The following is an 18,316-nucleotide window of genomic DNA, read 5'->3' as shown; positions in this document are numbered from 1 at the left end:
ATTTTCGGTTCGCTGGTCAGGCCATCGTGCAACTTGGAACACCTTCGATTTTTCTTCTAATAATGACAGGGCTGCGTTATTAAAACATTTTGCTGTATTTCATGATCTAAGTACTGAACCACAACTTTCCCAATGCTACAATGTCACATTTGTTGAACAACCCAATATTGATAATCTAGATGCTTGTGAAGATAAATGGATAGATAGGATACATGCCAAAATAAATATCCAAAAATTAATTCTGCCACAAGTTTAATTTTTTGACGCTCCACTACATTTTTGGTATTTTTTTAAATATTTTACTGCCTTATTATTCACTGCCTTCTTTGCCTACTCTTTTTTCCACAACGCTACATTTTGTGTTTTCCAAGACGCTCCATTTAATTATTTTCGCTGTACTTAGTTTGTTTATCACTGCCTTTGACTGCCGTGTTCCACATATACTTTATTTATTTTCTTTGCCGTAATTTGTCACAACGCTACATTTGCAGGCTTTGCTCATCGCTCTTTCATCATTTCTAGTTTATAATTTATATTTGATACGTAATTTAGGCTACTTTACTGCCGGCTTGGTTTAGTTTTCATTCAGCATTTTTTTCAATATTTACGCTTATGCTTTTTCAATTTTTTACGCTCATGTTTTGGCATTATTGCGTCACTATAATGTTGTTTAAAACATTACTTGTAGGTTTTAACTGCCCTTTATCAGAACTGACGATGCACTGAATAAGTGCGAAATATATTTTCTGTAACATCTACTGACAACTGATCCCTGTTACCTTAGCAATTGAGGTTTTAGCCTGTTGAATTTGGCTTACACCATATCTCGCAATTCAAGATTTAACGATTATGTAATGTTTCACAGGTGTGACAAAGGTGATGCAATCCTTGCTTATTTCTAGCAACAGTCCATGACGTAAGACGTCAGGTTCAGTAGACAACAGTTGTATGTGACGTTTGATTCAAAAATTGTCCGTAACAATAATACAACAAGGAGTCTATACATAGAGGAGTATTTTAATGCGATGCCCTAGCGTACGCCGGCCCAAGAGTCGAACAAGCGCCGATCGATTCATGTTGAGGTTTCTTTTTGGGAAAAATCAGCGCTTGACCAACTGAGCTATCGAGGGAACAAAATTCAGTTCAGTTATTTTTATTTCTGACCATCACAGCAACAGCAATACATGTCAGCATGACAGTTGACAGCATAGGTCGAGAAAAAGGTAGAAGCGACAAAACGCGAACGTTAAAACGTGCTTGTAACCGAAAGAAGTTATTACGGTAAGTTGCAAGAAGTTTGGCACGGTCGCAAAATTCCTCACACTCCCTTCAAAAATCCTTGAATTGGAATTTTATATGTAGTCTATAAATATATTTTTACTCGAAAAACAATGTAGGCCTATATGTAGGCTATAAGAGTTGAAAACATTTTCTTGAAGCACAGCGCGTGCTGGCTTTGAGTAGAAATTTTCACAGAATCGGAGCAATCATGTTGCGGCAACGAGGAACTGGTTGCGTGGTTAGTTTTGAATCTTTATCCTCGGACTGGCAAAGCCTTGATTGGTTATTCCTGGTAGTTTCTCATACTTGTAGAGGCTTTTGACGCAGGGCCGGTTACCGAAATTGACAGAGTGATGTTTCCAATTGTTGAAGTGTTGTTGCCGGGGAATTATTCCATTTACTAGGTGCCGCTGAATGAAGAGCAGTCCTTAGAATGCGTCGCTCAAGCGCACATCCCGAGAGTCGAACCAGTGCCGCGTGATCTTAAGCCTGGCGAGTAACCACTGAGCTGACGTTGGCGTCTGAGTATATTGTTACCAGATAGGTCATTGTTGAGAATAATGTAAACAAATTGCTGGATTAAGCTTCTAAAAAAGCTTTTTTATTCCGAGAATGCAGATTTACGCAATCAATCAAATAAATTGCAAAGAGGAATTTTTTGAAATTATTGTCGGCGATGTCTGGCAACTTTAATTGATGGCTGACGCAATGAAACCATAGACAAATAAGATGTCTGTGAATTAGAGATGCAGCGAACCCAAAATTTTTATCCGCACACCGCACCGCAACTGACTCATCTATCCGCGCACCGCACCGCACACCGCAATTTATCTGGAACTTTGACACTGCACCGCACCGCACACCGCAAATTACAAAATTAAAAAAAAATATTTTAACGAGTTATTGTTTAGAAAGTCAATTGTAGGAAAAAGCATCCATGGCATATAACTGGTAACCTAGTACCAATACAGTTGTGCACTAATTGGCCAGGCTAACCAGATCATATTCTCTTATCAGCAATGCATCTAAGTTCTAAGACATAATACAAACTAAGACAAATAGAATGTTCCTGGATCCAGTATCAGGACTTTTGAACACTTTTTGTAAGCAATAATGCAATTATAATGCCAGTGGCTATATGAACTACACACACAAGAGTAAAACTTATAGCCTGAACTCACTGGGCTAACTGATATAGTAAATAATGCGGTAGTTGCGCTAGGCCTATAGCCTGGTAACTGAGCTTATCAGCTAGGCTACTAACCAAAAACATTCGTACAGCTTCCCTGACAAGCAAGCCCTAAAACCCTGTCAACTGCAAGCCATTTGCAATTTGCATTTGCATAGCTTTCCATCTTAGGGTTTCCGAAGGGAAAAATAACTGATCCGTGTTTCCAATTTAAATTTGAAGTTTCATAGCTGATTCTTGAAAAGTTGAAAGTTTACGTTTACGAAAGTTTAATTTCTTGAAAGTTTACGTTTACGAAAAATTAATTTCTTGAAAGTTTACGCGGCAAGCGGCGCGGCACGGCTTTGTCATTTCAACCTTCCACGCGGCGCGGCGCGGCACGCGGCGAAAAAGTCAAAAGCGGCCGCGTACGCGGCGCGGCGCGGCGCGGCTTGCATCACTACTGTGAATGAAACCGAGTTGTAAGAAGTGTTGCCAATCTTGTGATTTTCCCGAAAACTTGGGCTTGGTTTTGTTCGAGTTTGCGTTTTGTTTTGTGAGTTTGCGGGTTGCTTGCTTTTGGGCTAATATTTCGTCCTTTCTTTTAGAGATAATTATTTCATATAGACTGGTTTAAATATGTACTATTATTGAAATAAACGTTATGTATGGACGGCAAGAACTGTTAAACTGTGTGCTTGATATTAATTGATATTGGTTACAAATTATTAGACTTGTTTGTGAGTTGGAACGTACGCGTTTTAACATTCGCGTTTTGTCGCTTCTACCTTTTACTCAACCTTTGCTATGTTGACGTGTATTGTATTAATATGATAGTCAGAAATAAAAAACAACTGAACTGAACTGAGTTGATTTATCTGTTTTAGAATTTTTTTTAAATGCACTTGCTTGTTTTAAAAAAGTAACTTGGCATCACTGGTTGTTAATCTCTGTTCTCTGACTCATTGGGTACAGCAAAGGTCGATGCATTTTCCAAAGTTCTTGATGAATTAAACTTTTATATTTTATCATTTTTGTTGAGTGAAGTTAGAAATATGTTTATTCATTGGAACCTACTACTAGATATTTATTTTTAATTGACGTACTAATGACTAATCACGTACTACTGTAGCCTAAGCAAGAAGCAACGCTTTCTCACTCATGAGGTCATTTAAGGTCAAGGTTTGTTGTAGTCTAACTCCAAGAGAAGTATTTTCTTTGTTTTCGAAAGTCGAGGAGTAAGAAGCCGTTTTTAGCTGGGTGAAGATCAAATTTGAAGAATGCTTAGAATAGGAACAAGCCTATTGGGGGTAAATAACTTATGACTAATTGACTAAGCCTACCTACCGTATCTTACATTGGGTGCAACCTAGTTCGTACCCTGAAAATATCGAGAGAAAAAATTAAAAAAAGCCAAAGTCGCTGATCGCAGTTTAATAGCACAAAGCCGAACTCGCTGATTCGAGCTTCCGAAACAAACTCGAGGGTTAGCGGAAACTGCGGAAAAATGAAACTGCGGAAAAATATTTGCGGAATCAGCGAGGGTTAGGGTTAGAGCATAGATTACTCTATGGTTAGGGTAAAGGTTACCGGGAACTGCAGTTAGCGGAAACTGCGAAACTACAAAAAAATGTTTGTGGAAACTGCGATCAGCAAGGGTTAGGGTTAGAGCATAGATTACTCTATGGGTAGGGTAAAGGTTAGCGGAAACTGCAGTTAGCAGAAATTGCGGAAAAATGTTTGCGGAAACTGCGATCAGCGAGGGTTAGGGTTAGAGCATAGATTACTCTATGGTTAGGGACTTAGAGTTAGGGTAAGGGTAAGCGGAAACTACGGAAAAATGTTTGCGAAAACTGCGATCAGCGAAAGTTAGGTTTAGAGCATAGATTAGTCTATGGTTAGGGTTAGTGGAAACTGCGGAAAAATGTTTGCGGAAACTGCGATGAGCGAGGGTTAGCGTTAGGGTTAACGGAAACTGCGATCAGCGACTTTGTGCTATCTTTCTCTCGATCTTTTCAGGGGAAAAATTAAAAAATGTTTGCGGAAACTGCGATCAGCAACTTCCGCTTTTTTTAATGTTTTCTCGGGTACGAACTGAGGGTACGAACGATTTTTTCAGGGTACGAACTGTTCAGGGTACGAACTAGGTTGCATCCTCTTACATTGTATGGTGTAAGCCTAAATAATAGTATTCAGTTTCACGACATATAGAATTATATGTAGATATTGGGCAATGGTTATAATTACGTAAAAAATTAACTGCAAGTTGTAAAAAGTGTATATTGGTTGTGTTTCCAAATGATGTAAATGTCTGCACAATGTGTGACTAGCAGAGGTGGGCACCCGCTACTTTTAAAGTAGCGCGCTACCGCTACTTGGACCAAAATAGCGCACGCTACCGCTACCCGCTACCAATTTATAAAAGTAGCACGCTACCGCTACTTCAACCAAAGTAGCTTCGCTACTTTTGTATAAAATGACACTAGGAAACACTCTTCAAATCCCTAGTGACGCAAAAATGACCTTGAAAACGAATGTTATCATTCGTTTACACTGTCATTTTAACGTCGTTATAGAAAACACATTCTAAGGGAAATTCATTGTTACGCATCTTTCAAAAACACGAGCATTTCAAAATGAGAGTCACTAGCCTAAGTCCTGTCCGCTTTGGCTTAAGGCCTTAAGCACATCATTTTCAACAGAGAAAAGTTTCTCCATCGCAGCACTGGAAGGAATGGGGGTGTTGTATTTAATGAACAGATGTTTTAACTCGGTATTCAAAAAGCTCAATGACTTGCTCCTGTTTGAACAAAAGGCATCCACAATAGCTGTTTCCTTCTGCACTGACGTTTCACGGGATGGCGCCAACACATCAAAAAATTCATCCTCGGAGTCGTGACTGGTGTTGGTGTCACTCTTCTCGGTATCAACCTGGCTTGATGTCTCCTTTAACAGTCGAATTACATCTGTCTTGACTTTTTCTCGCAGTGCGTCAGCATCATCCGTGGAAATGTAGTGCAGAAATTGTAGCAACGACGTCTTGATGGAGGGATGAAGACATAATGCCATAACGCATTTCATGTCGTTGAAACACTTGTGAAATCGTTTCTTCACCCCCTTTAAGGACTTTCACTCGCAACTCCTCACAGGTCACAAAATCACTGATCTCGGTCAACTTCTTTGTGCTAATTGTAATGGTTAGAAGCAGGACTCCGTAATATGCCTTGGATCCGCCCTGGAGAATGTCTAAAGCCTGGCAGATACGCTTCATCACACGGATATATTCACCGAAGAAGTTGACGTTGATTAAAATGAACATTATCGATTTCATACCTTGATCGCAGCTCCACACCAGAAAACGAGATTCCCAATAGACCGAAACTTAGCAACCAAACCGATTACACTGTATAGCTGCTTGACCATGCCGTGTTGTCAAAAAAACAAGTATTTTTTTCACTTTGTTAAAAAGTAGTGGGTAGCGGGAGTGCAACTGAAAAAAAATAGTGCCACTACTGCAGCCGCTACTTCAACTAAAAAGTAGCGCTGCTGCCGCTACTTTCACCAAAAAAGTTTGCGCGCTACTGCCCCACCTCTGGTGACTAGACAGTCAATAACGTTGTTTGAGTGCATGCAGCTGTATGTTAGAGTTACTACAATTTCCAACAATAACGTCCATTTAAGGTAAACCTTTTTTCTGTAACAAATTGATCAAACGCATCAGATAATTGTATCAATATGTATGATCGCTTTTGTCTGTTGTGACTAATTTATGTCAGATGCAAATCCTGTGTTAAAAGCGACATGGTTTTCAATGTAGGTTCTGATCAAATATCCAAGAATAGTCTAAGGATACTAAGGGTCTGCTACTATTCGGCTAGTCCGATTGGGCTAGTCCGATTCGGCTATTTCCCTTTTCGGCTACAGCCCGATTCGGCTAGTCCGATTGGGCTAGTTCCCTATTTGGCTACAGTCTTTATCGGTTGGTTCCCTATTCGGCATTTTTTTGAAAATCCAACGATAATCCTTCTGTAATCCAAAAAAATCCTTCTGTAAATCCAATGACGCCTTCTGTTTATTTAGAGAATTTTGTATTTTATTCCACAATATGGTTTCTTTTGCATTCCGACAAAGAAAAACAAATTGAAATGAAATTTAGCGAAAAATGTTTGAACATTTGCACTTCCTGACTAGCTACAACATTAAGTTTTGCTGAGAAACGTTGTTTTTTTTTCGGACATTTTGACCGAATTGACTATATATTTTTTCAGACATTTTGACCGAATTGACTATATTTTTTTCGGACATTTTGCTAAAAAATCGGTCAATGACTGATAAATGACTGAAAAAAAAACCCAGCCAGTGATTCTGTTCAATAGCGATTGATGGTTTTCAAATTTATCTGTTTTAGCAAAACGTTACATTGTGACGTCAAATCAATGATTTTGTCAAATTCATTCTAGAAAAAATACGTCAATACAAAAATTGGTGATCCAAATTCTGCAATTCGAACTCACAAATAAAGAGATTTCTTGAGACTTATTTGGTTACTTCTGTGTCATCGAAGCGTAGTTAGCTAGTTATTCCAGCAGCGGTTCTGGTGTCATCAGGCCCAGGGGATTATAAACAATTTAAATAAAAAAAACCTAGAACCTCTGCATTGGTAACCAGAATCCCTGTAAATGATATGATGCGAATATACTTGAAAGATTGGATTCGATCAACTTTATATATAGAGTGAAGTGTATGAACAGTAAAGCAAAGGTAAAGTAGTTTCACCCTATATTTTTGATCGATTTCAATGTATGACATAATGGTATTTTTGAACTGGATGGGCTGGACAGTCGGACACTTGTATACCAGCTCCCAACTTTTGAATGTAATGCAATTATACTGATCAATGATCATGTGTTGAAAAAGTGCATAACTTTCTATTTTATCTATATTATAGACTTTTTTTTGCAGAATTCAGCAAAAGTTTGCAGAAATAATCAAGTTCTTGGATGCCTTTACTCCACTGCAGCTACGCATGAAGCTGATTTGGTGGTAGTTGGGTCAGGTCCTGGAGGATATGTTGCTGCAATCAAAGCAGCTCAACTTGGTCTAAAAGTATGTTTATGAGTTTAGAACAATGATCTCATTCTCGTATTGCTATCTGTTTTGTTTTGTGCTTTCATAATACGTAATTATAGATCAGAGATGTATGGTGTCAGGCATAGGCGCAGACTTTTCTTTTTGCACAGGGTGGCGGATAACACAATATGGCAACCTAAAAACTTTCAAACTGCATGTTTTTGTTTGATTTTTACTAAGCGTGTTTCGTAGATGCAATTGTCTTTTCGCACCAGATTTGTAGCTCGATAATTTACAAAGCAACTGAAAACAAAGCACAGGAGGTATGTCGTGAATTTTATTGTTATGTTGCTGCTCTGACACTTAACATTTGGACAGAACTGACAGAATGCTCTATCTTTGCATCTATCGTATTCTAGCCACGGGAATTCGCTCTCCCACGATTTTTGATAGCTTCTCCCTTCAACAGCGATTATCCTGCTCGTGCTCGGTTATTCCACCTCCTTGATCGTGCTAACGCCTTTTGGCAGTGGCACACTTTCATGCTGGCTGAAATCCTGACTAGACGGTAGACGCAACAAAAAATGACTCAATGGAGGGCTGCAATTTTGAACGCTTTTTCGGTGGCATCTTTAAGCTGATTAAAACTGGAATGTGGGCGAAAACTTTTACTGGACGACTTTTCGTAATTTTTTTCTGTGATGTAACAAGCAACTTCTGTGTCAGACCAATAAATTCCCGCCTCACAGTTTGTCACGCATTGACACGCAATATTACTGCATGAAGTAGATAACAAAGTAGAAATTAAAGCATGAAGTAGATGACAGTACACTCTATTTGAAATCGAAAAATAATTCAAAATCTTGAGTAATTGAAAAAGGTTGCTTTTATTATTGGGAATTGACAGGGGGTGTAGCTTTCCTCGAATAGAATCATGTAAACGTGTAAATTTGCAGAACGTTAAAACTGCTACTTTACTAAGTGTACTTTTTAAATAAAACTCAAAAAGTTTCGAAAATTGCATTTTTTCTAATGAAATTTGAAAATAGATATTCATTTAGGGGGTGGAGCTATCAATCATCGAGATAATTTTATTTCCAAGTATTTTATAGCTGTGATATTATAATTCATAGCGATATTATTAGCAGTTTAAAAATTTTCAAAAAAGATTTTCGAGGGAGGCAATGGAAAGATCGTATTTTATTGATTAATAAATTCCATTGTAAACCTAACAAATGTAACAATGACTTATGACAAATAACAAATAAAACGATCGCAACAACAACAAGGAAAAAAACTCGTAGCCACGTGTTGCGTAATTTTCACGTAGCTTGCTTGATGTTACGCGAGTATCATGCTTGTGACAAAAACAATCATTTTCTTCACAATACTGTATTGGTTCACCTCTTGCTTTACGTGGACTTGAAGCGAAAACCAATGATCAAAAAAGATTTAAACGTCCGTTCAAATTACATTTATTTGCAGTAAGTAATGTAACCTAAACGGGGTGGCTGCCACCCCGCCACAGCCGTTATGGGGTGGCGTGGCCACCTCATAACCCCGTAAGTCGGCATCAGTGGTGTCAGGTTTTCTGCACTACTGCTCCACTCTGAAGTCTGTGACTCTAAATCCACTTTAACCTCCAACATCCATTCCAAATACATTCCTGGTCCAATATTTTGGGATTAGTGACTCCAAACTTCATTTCTCCAATCTCCTAATGTAATTGCAAACCATAAATCACAGTCCAGATTTTTTTATACCATACCTTATACCTTCCCTATTCTCTATCATGAAGTGAAAAGCATATTTTGAAATGTAGAAAATGACTGCTTGAAAAATAAAACTATAGAATTACATAAAAATTACAACTGCTCCAAGTACAGCATAAATATTTGTGTCACGCTAAAAACTGGCAAAAAATCAGACTCTGTTTTTGCCACAAATTTCAGAATTTGGCTCCTGTACACTTCCGATATAGTGCGACCTTTAGGCTGAAACAGTGTGCCACTGTCTGCAACCATAGGCGCCTAACCCGTGGGGGCGTGGGGGCCAGGCCCCCACGCATATTTCTGCGTGGGAGCAACTTTTTATGCTGCATTGATACATAAAACAATAGATGAACTAGCGATCGGCAGCAGGAAAACATTTTTAAATGCAAACCGCAACAGCTTCGCGATAAATAATCACTAGAACGAGTAGCGATGCTACAATCCCACCCCAGACAAAAAAATCTGTCATTTTGCAGACGTTGAATCAACGTAAAAATGACTGATTTTGCTGCTTGAGACATAGCAAAAATCTACTATTTTGCGTCGATTCAATGTCATCAGATGTTGAATGCACCCAAAAACAACATAATTTGCTACGTTGACGCAGCGTGTGTTTAGCTTAATGCGCTTGCAAACAGACTCGATGTCGCTTTCGAAAGTCGAAACCTCTGCAGAGAATTGTCGCGGCAGTGAATCGCTCGCTGTGAAAATGAACTTGAAGTCTCGGCCCGAGGTAACCACTAACCAACGCAACAAGGGCTGGTACAAACCGCATTGCTCACACGCCGCATAATCAACACAACAACGGACTCGCGCAAACTGCATGGCGCACGCACGACCGTTGCCATAGAAACCCGATCAAAGGCGGGGAATCTGCGCGTCTTTTGTTTCATCAGCAAATTGAAACTTGAAAGCAGGTCAGCGATAAGTTGCGATATTGTAGTGAAAAGGGAGCAATGTCAAGTCGAAAACTTAATCAAACGTCTCTCCGTAACTATTTTTCAAGGGCTGTTTACGGTGTCAGCAACTTTTAAATTTATTCAAGTTGACGTGCTGTTGAATTGATGTAAACATGAATGGTTTTGCTTTCAACAGGTATATTTTCAAGCGTATGATCAAGTTAGTATTTTCATTCCATTTACAGTATAGTACCTTTTAGTAAACCTTTTCGTCTCTTGTTTCATGCTAATAAATCTAGTTCGTTGCTAAACTTTATGTTGTGCTCAGCTCAAAGAGTCGCAGTCTATCAACCGCTGGCCAACGTAGACGCATAGCATGTGTTTTGGTTGATTGTTTGAGTTTTGTTTATTATAATTAACGGTAGGTCGAACGTAGCGATAACTCCGAGTGTGGCAATAAAAGCAATCCTAGTGTGACGACATAATTACGTCATCCATCTGCGTGACACTTTCCTGAATTTACGTTGCTGCTTATGAAACACGCTTTCGCCCCCACGGCCAAAAAAATAGTTAGGCGCCTATGTCTGCAACTATATATTTGTATGGCAAAAAATACTATTAACAGTTAACACTACCAAAAAGTGCTCAATGCCAAGCAAAGTGAATTATATCAAATGCTAGTCTAGTCTCTAAAATCCTTACAGGCTGTTTCACCCTGGTTAGGGATCATCAGGAGGTTCTTATTCAAATAGAATCATAATATTTCATTTTATTTATAATTCTATTTGATACGCTATTTGAATAAGAACCTTCTAATGCTATTTGAATAAGAACCTTCTAATGATCCTGAACAAGCTTGAAACAGTCTATAAAGGGTTTTAGAGACTAATAACTGCATCTGATGTATTTAGATATTCCTGAGATAAAATGCAGTAGTTGCAAATAGTGCTCGATGGTACACTGAGCAGAGCCCAAAATATCTGCAGCCAAAACTGACACATGAATGTTCTGCAACACCTAAGGTTTCATGTTACAATAATGAAGCACAACACTTATTTAAACAGAATTTACAATAGGGCATATTTAGTTGTATATTGTACATGAACATATTGTACAATATACCTATCAATAACAAAACCTCAACATTGTATGTATTGTTGTTTTATGTCACTTTTGTGTTTTGTTTTTTGATAAATAAACGATTGATTGATTGATTGATTGATAGATTTCTTTAGGAAAAACATGTAATTGGGAAATTTCTGCATTTTTGTACTTTCTCAAAGATAATGTCACTTGTATTTGTATTGAGTGTTCATAGTTAACCATCCCAGTATTTTCTTTTCAGACCGTTTGTGTCGAAAAAGAAGCTACATTAGGTGGAACTTGTCTAAATGTTGGCTGTATTCCATCTAAAGCTTTGTTAAACAACTCACATTACTATCACATGGCAACTGGCAAAGATTTTGCAATGAGAGGCATAGATGGTATGGGAGATTTTGTGTTAATCAGAGCATAGGACTTACTGTAATGTAATACTATAAAAACATAGATTACAGAGCATACTGTAATAAGAACTAATGATTTAACTTCATGTGAATTGATGACATTGCTCATGCTGTGTGCGCAGTACATTCATGGACTTCGTGTCCAAGAAGACTATTAGCTCTGTTCAATGTCAGCCTAACAGATGCTCACAAAAAGGTTAAAACATTCTTTGACTGGTGACTTGTTTGTGTGTCTGTGAATGATACTGTCTTTGAATTTTACTAAGTCTGTATTCTAATTTCTAAAGATGGACGTTGCTGAGTCTTTACAAAATGGTGCATTAGCCTAATATTTAAATATCGTATCGCTAGTAGGTATACGTTTATTCGTTTTTATTTCGTTTAGAAATTTTTAATACTTTTGATTTTTACCATAGTGATATATTATTGCAGCTCAAGTCACGCTTAACTTGGAAAACATGATGAAACAAAAAACAACTGCTGTAAGTGGGTTGACATCTGGAATTGCTGGGTTATTTAAAGCAAACAAAGTGACAAGAGTGGACGGCCATGGAACAATACAATCTCCCAATCAAGTATGCCTTGTGATGTTTCTCTCTTTAGTTCAGATGATCTGACTTTTTTTTAACTCAATAAAGCAATGGTTTTCAACTTGGGGTTTGTGATCCCCACCCACAGGGTCACGAGATGCCTGGAAATCCAGGTCCAGGGCCTATCTTTTTCAATTCTTTTGTTTGTTTGAGAAATGTATAAGAACCATTTTTTTATGCAATTAACCATTCCTGAAATGGAGTTATCCTAGTTTAATCTTTCACACGTTAGAAAGGCTTTAACATTAGAGAACCATTCGATATTTTTTACCAAGTGCTTGTATGTTGACTTGTGCTTCCCAAAGAATATCCCCAGTGTAACTGTCTCATCAACATCTTACATCTTCCAATACCAGCTCTTAAGCGGTTGAGGCGTCACCGGTACTTCCAGGGTTCACGCTTTCCGAGGGGAAGATATTTTGTGGGAGAAATCTCCATATTGGCCGGTGTTAGCCCGGCTGCCAGCTCCTCCTTCTACAGTTGGACCCGCACATTGGCGGCAACCTCGTCTTGTCCTAGTGGGACAACCGAAGCAAGGAAACTTTTTCATGACTTCAATCGCCTGCGTGCTGGAGTTTGGCCATAATAGTGGGTGTCTCAAATCGATGTCCTGACAATATCTTTCTTTTTTGCTGGTCACGCTTCTTCTGATGTGGTCACGCTTCACAGGCCAAGAATACCTGGAATGGATCTTGTTAACAAAATCCCTCATATGGCAAACATGACAGTGCTATCTATGTAAGATCCGGATCACGCGTGAACTCAATCTCGTCTGATGATAGCAATAACACCGAATGCTTGACTCTCCACCTCAATAGAATAGACGTAACATCTGTCTATAAGCATCTGTCTAATAGACCAAACGAACCCTTTATACCAAACGATCTAATGGTGCAAAGTGGCGGCACGCCTAACTTGTTTATCGGCGATTTCAACAGTCACAGCTCGAGCTGGGGCTACAGAAACACCACTAAAGATGGAGAAGCTGTTAAAAATGGGCTGGTGATAACAACCTGCATCTCATGCTTTCTTTTCAATAATTAACATTACTTCATGCCAAGTGTGCATAACATCATCACAAATATCTGCTATGGAAGAACATGCATTATGCTTGTAAGGATGAGTTCTGTATCACAATATGTCAATATGACTGAATTTTGTGCCGTAGTTAAAATACATCAGCTATTGTTATTTTAAACATTTTTTGAAGGTTGTTGCAACACGTTCAGACGGTGCGCAGGAAGTCATAAACACAAAATATATTTTGATTGCGACTGGTTCTGAGGTGACTCCCTTTCCAGGAATTGAGGTACAACTCATTTTGATGTTAAAAATTAAAGCTGAAATGTCTCGATTTCTTGCAAACTGCTGATATGGAATTCCAAAACTGTTTAAGTTTGTTTTTATTTATTGTTAGATGACATTGGTAGTCCACTATCATTTTAAAACTCACTTTTTAATTTTGTTTGAAAAGTTATAGACTTACAAAACTGCAATCAAGTGAACCCTATGTAAAAGATTCTTAATATTTTTAGTGTTTTCTGTGACCTCTCAGATTAAACATTTTATGTTTCTTAAACACAGATTGACGAAGAAACCATTATTTCAAGTACCGGTGCTTTATCCCTGAAATCTGTACCCAAGAAGATGATAATCATCGGCGCCGGGGTGATCGGGGTCGAGTTGGGTTCTGTGTGGTCACGATTGGGGTCTGAGGTGACTGCTGTTGAGTTTCTGGGACACGTTGGGGGCATGGGCATAGACATGGAAGTATCGTGAGTCAAACTCAAATATTCTTATTGACGCTTATAGATTTTCCATTGCAATAAATGGTGTCGTCGTGGAACACCATTATAAGCATGTATAAATATTACGTTTTTCTTGCGTCCAAGGGACGCGCTTTAATAAAATGATTCCTGTGGAAGAAAACATTGAATTGACTGTTGTTTTTCAGAAAAGGTTTTCAACGTACCTTGACAAAGCAGGGCATGAAATTCAAGCTCAACACAAAAGTTATGTCCGCTTCAAAAACAAGCAGTGGAATTTCAGTGAAGTAAATTTATTATTAATAAACTTGTTGATTTTGCTCACCATTACTTCTGTGCAACAAACCATGTAACCAGATATAAATGGTCCTAAAGACATTTGTTGGTCCATTCGGTCACTTCTCCCGTCAAGACAACAAATCGTCTTATGCTGTTGGTGTGATCGCGTTTGCGTCATATTGTAGTTCCGAGCTAGGCATGCCGAGGTTACTCAAAGCCTCTTTTCATCACAACTCAATTCATTTCACGACAGCGAAGATTATTTGCTCAGCAGCAGCCACTTTGTGTAGTTGTGTACTTCGATATAATTCGTTGTTCTATGGTAAAAGGATGGACCTTCAATTTTTTCATCAACAATGTCAATATGAAAGTAAAGTTGTCTTGTAGTACGGTGGTCTCAATTTTTTTTTGAGTGCCACTTAAATTAAAGTTTTGTGAACATCTTGTGACCAAGGGTATTAATAACTTGTAGGCCTATAAACAATTTCTGTATTCTGTTATTTTTTTAATGTCTGGCTGCCATAGACAAGATATAGACAACTCTTTGACCCAGGGTGATCAATGAAACAATGTTTTTATTGCAATCAAATCACTGAAGAGTCTACACTTGCCGGCTGCATAGCCTAGTGGTGGGAGCCCTGAGACGGCACTCGAAAGGGCGCCGGTTCGACACCGTCCAAGAGCATGGGGCTGTGTCTTTGGCAAAACATTTAAAGACATGCCTGAAGGTGGTCACGAAGATTGGCTTTCTTGCCCTCCCGTCCACTCAATCTAAATCTTCAACCACCAGGCGTATGCCTGGATACGACAACAACAACTGAAGAGTCCACACTCACTCGATTAAACCAGAAGTGCGTGCGCTGAATTTGACAAAGTTGGCAACAGCAACAACCTAATTGATAAATTTACAATACAGTAGCAGCTTATTTTTGTAGATCTAGATTGTCTTTGCACGACCGATTTATTAAACCTTTACGAATTATACTTTAGAAACCACATGTCTAGTAGCAAGTTAAGTATTTGGAGGAGGATTTTTAGTATATTTTCATTTTTAGTGTTGAGGCGGCTAAAGGAGGCAAAGAAGAGACACTCGACTGCGATGTCCTGCTTGTTTGTATTGGCCGCCGCCCGTTCACAAACAACCTTGGTCTTGAAAACGTTGGAGTTGAGCTTGAACCGAAAGGCACCATCCCTGTGAATGAACGATTTCAAACATCTTGCCCCAGGTAACTCAGTTTTTAGCTTGTTAGTTTTGATCATGAAAAAGCAAACAATACATGACATAACCTTAACATGGTACTATTGACAAAACGCAAACGTTCCACGATATATTGTAATCATTATATCCCTGTTATAAAAAGACTGAGATTTCACTTCAGCTAAGTGCTGGACGAAAACCAAAGCACACATATTTTAAATGTCGTTTAGATAGAACCTAGCAGTATTAATGATATGTGTGTCTACACTTCAAATACTTACATCATTTTGCAGCGTTTATGCAATTGGTGACGTCATAAAAGGACCGATGCTTGCTCACAAAGCAGAAGATGAGGGAATCATTTGTGTGGAGGGATTAACCGGAGCGCCTGTGCATATCGATTATAATTGCGTACCTTCCGTCATATACACCCACCCAGAAGTTGGATGGGTGGGCAAGACAGAAGAAGATTTGAAGAAAGATAACATTGCATATAAAGTTGGAAAATTTCCCTTTAGTGCAAACAGCAGGGCTAAGACAAACGGTAATTTCGATTTGTCTGAGTTTTGTTGTAGGCTAACCAAAGAAAGGCAACTGCATCAGCTTTAGCGAGATTGCGCCGTTCACCTGCATATGGCACTTTCTTGCAGTTTAATATCAAACAACTTGTTCAACAGTGTTCTTGGACATCCCTTTTCCGCCCATCTCTTCATACTGATAATGCAGTATAACAATAGGCCAAGTAAATCATACGACAATGTTTCGAGAATTGTTCTGTTTCCTGCCACTCAACCAGACATTTCAAAACTGCGTTAAAATACATTTTAATGTTTCTTCGTTACAGCCGACGTCGACGGCTTCGTAAAAATTGTCAGCGACAAAGAAACCGATAAAATACTCGGAGCTCATATCATGGGATCCGGAGCTGGAGAAATGATTAATGAGGCTGTACTCGCCATGGAGTATGGAGCATCAGCTGAGGACGTTGCCAGAGTATGCCATGCTCATCCCGTAAGTATCATTCTTTTATGTATTGTGACTAACAAAATGTTTTGTTGTAAATTGATATTATTAAAAGATTTCTTGCTATCCTTAATGTTTTACTGTACAGTATGTTACTTACATTTTTTCTCAAAAATTGTCTTTTCACAGTTCGACCCTTTTAGCCTCATCTTAGCTTATAGTCTCAAAGCAGACTCCATGATGAAGGTGTTGCCAAGTTGACGAACGATTATTCTCTTATTTTGGTTTCACGCACGTTATGACGTTCGCGTTTTGTCGCTTTCACCCTTTTCTTGACCTCTGCTATACTTGGCATGGATTGTTTTTTGTTTTGTTAGTCAGAAATAAACCAACACTGAGGCAGGATTGGCTTCAGCCGACCTAACTTTTACATTGTTGACCGCTTGTTGTTTTTTAGACATTGTCTGAAGCTTTCCGGGAAGCGAATTTGATGGCGTATTGTGGAAAACCAATCAACAACGTTTAAAGAAAACGGAATATATGGACATCTGACCCTCGTCCGTATGGGACTTGCGTAGTTTTATACGAATCATTAACATAAGTGATGGTGTCAGAAAACGATTGCACTGCTTCTTACGTCAGTTTCTGTAAGAATATTTCAAATTCTTTGAAAATATACGTTGTTATTTAAAGATTTATTATTGAAATACACAGTAGGCAAAGCTCCTTTGGGTGGATGATATGTATTGCCAGGTATGTATTCTCTGAGAGATTCTCCGTAAACGAATTTTTGACATCCGCAGCTGTAGGTTCATCTTGAACTCGTCTAAATGCTAAAAAAATTGCTAACGTGTAATACTTCAAACGCTTGTCGCAATTTGCTTTTTTTTCTTGTGCTGCCTGCAGGTCGAAACAGACTTCGACATCAGGAAATTTTCTAAATTAAGATTAAAATTAGTGCCGCTCAGCCATCTCAAAATTACCAAATTAATGGGAGCTAAAAATTTTGAATAATGTGCAAACTAGAATTACACTTTCAAATCAGTGGAATTAATTATTTGACTCTGATCACATAGATATCTATCTTTATCTGTCTACGATTTAACGTCTCTTGTTGCCCGTATTGCGAGGGTTGGACGCCAAGGAATGTTTACTTTGTCTGATGGCATTTCTCTATGCTATGTAGTCCTGAAGGTCGATCAAAACAAAATGTTTCAGTCGCAGATCTTCCCGGATGTTGTCCATGTAGAATTTTAGCGCAAATTCCACGTTAAGTATGTGTCTCTTCACCACTGTTTTGGAGCGCTCACTTCACTAATGCAGTTAATATAAGCTCAGAATCTTGTGCCCACTATGCGTATGCCCTCTCAATTTATTACACCCTGGGTTGAGGTGTGCGGTATTTTTCAACAACTAGCTGAAGCCGGGAAAGCGAGCGCCTTACCCGCTGCGCCATCCCACCGCCACAATATAGGCAATTTTTGCAATGTGGCAAATGTAGTCGAGATTGTACAGTGTACACGTTTCCTGGGGAAGGAATTAAAAAAAAAATTACTGATACCAGAAGAAGTCTTAGAATATACTGTTATGAAATACGCAGATGACACCATCATTCCTGCTGACACAGAAGAAAAACTGCAATAAAGTATGGATAAACTCAATGAAATCATCTAAAAGTACGCAATGGAACTAAATTAGTAGAAAACAAAGGCAACGTTGATAGAAAAATTATTGAAAACAAAAATCAAGCTGGAAGGAGAACAGTTGGAACCGGTCACTACAAACACATAGCCTACCTAGGCATGGCCGTTTGTTATAGAAGAAC

The 18,316-nt window shown here is 38.6% G+C and overlaps 1 protein-coding gene across 1 annotated transcript; it reads left to right on the top strand.

The window, feature by feature from the left end:
• Window positions 1–3,569: 3,569 nt before the first annotated feature.
• LOC145786916 (dihydrolipoyl dehydrogenase, mitochondrial-like) lies at window positions 3,570–17,218 on the top strand. The gene is made up of 11 exons (XM_082598661.1): window positions 3,570–3,759; window positions 7,412–7,555; window positions 11,536–11,674; window positions 12,128–12,270; window positions 13,496–13,594; window positions 13,870–14,060; window positions 14,240–14,338; window positions 15,386–15,556; window positions 15,822–16,072; window positions 16,373–16,539; window positions 16,949–17,218. The coding sequence occupies exons 1-11, from the start codon at window positions 3,730–3,732 to the stop codon at window positions 17,015–17,017; spliced, it is 1,503 nt and encodes a 500-aa protein (XP_082454787.1). The 5' UTR covers window positions 3,570–3,729; the 3' UTR covers window positions 17,018–17,218.
• The last annotated feature ends 1,098 nt before the right edge of the window (window positions 17,219–18,316 follow it).

This window comes from Aplidium turbinatum, chromosome 2 (assembly GCF_918807975.1).
Source record: "Aplidium turbinatum chromosome 2, kaAplTurb1.1, whole genome shotgun sequence".
NCBI classification, from domain to species: Eukaryota; Metazoa; Chordata; class Ascidiacea; order Aplousobranchia; family Polyclinidae; genus Aplidium; species Aplidium turbinatum.
Note: the sequence above shows the minus strand (reverse complement) of the source record. Positions and strands in the feature narration are given on the sequence as shown.

Excerpts from the sequence above, each read along its gene's own strand:
- LOC145786916 (XM_082598661.1), top strand. The coding sequence starts at position 3,730 with ATGCTTAGAATAGGAACAAGCCTATTGGGG. Across the intron at positions 11,675-12,127 it reads TGCAATGAGAGGCATAGATG|CTCAAGTCACGCTTAACTTG; the intron begins GTATGGGAGATT and ends ATATTATTGCAG. Across the intron at positions 14,061-14,239 it reads GGCATAGACATGGAAGTATC|AAAAGGTTTTCAACGTACCT; the intron begins GTGAGTCAAACT and ends GTTGTTTTTCAG.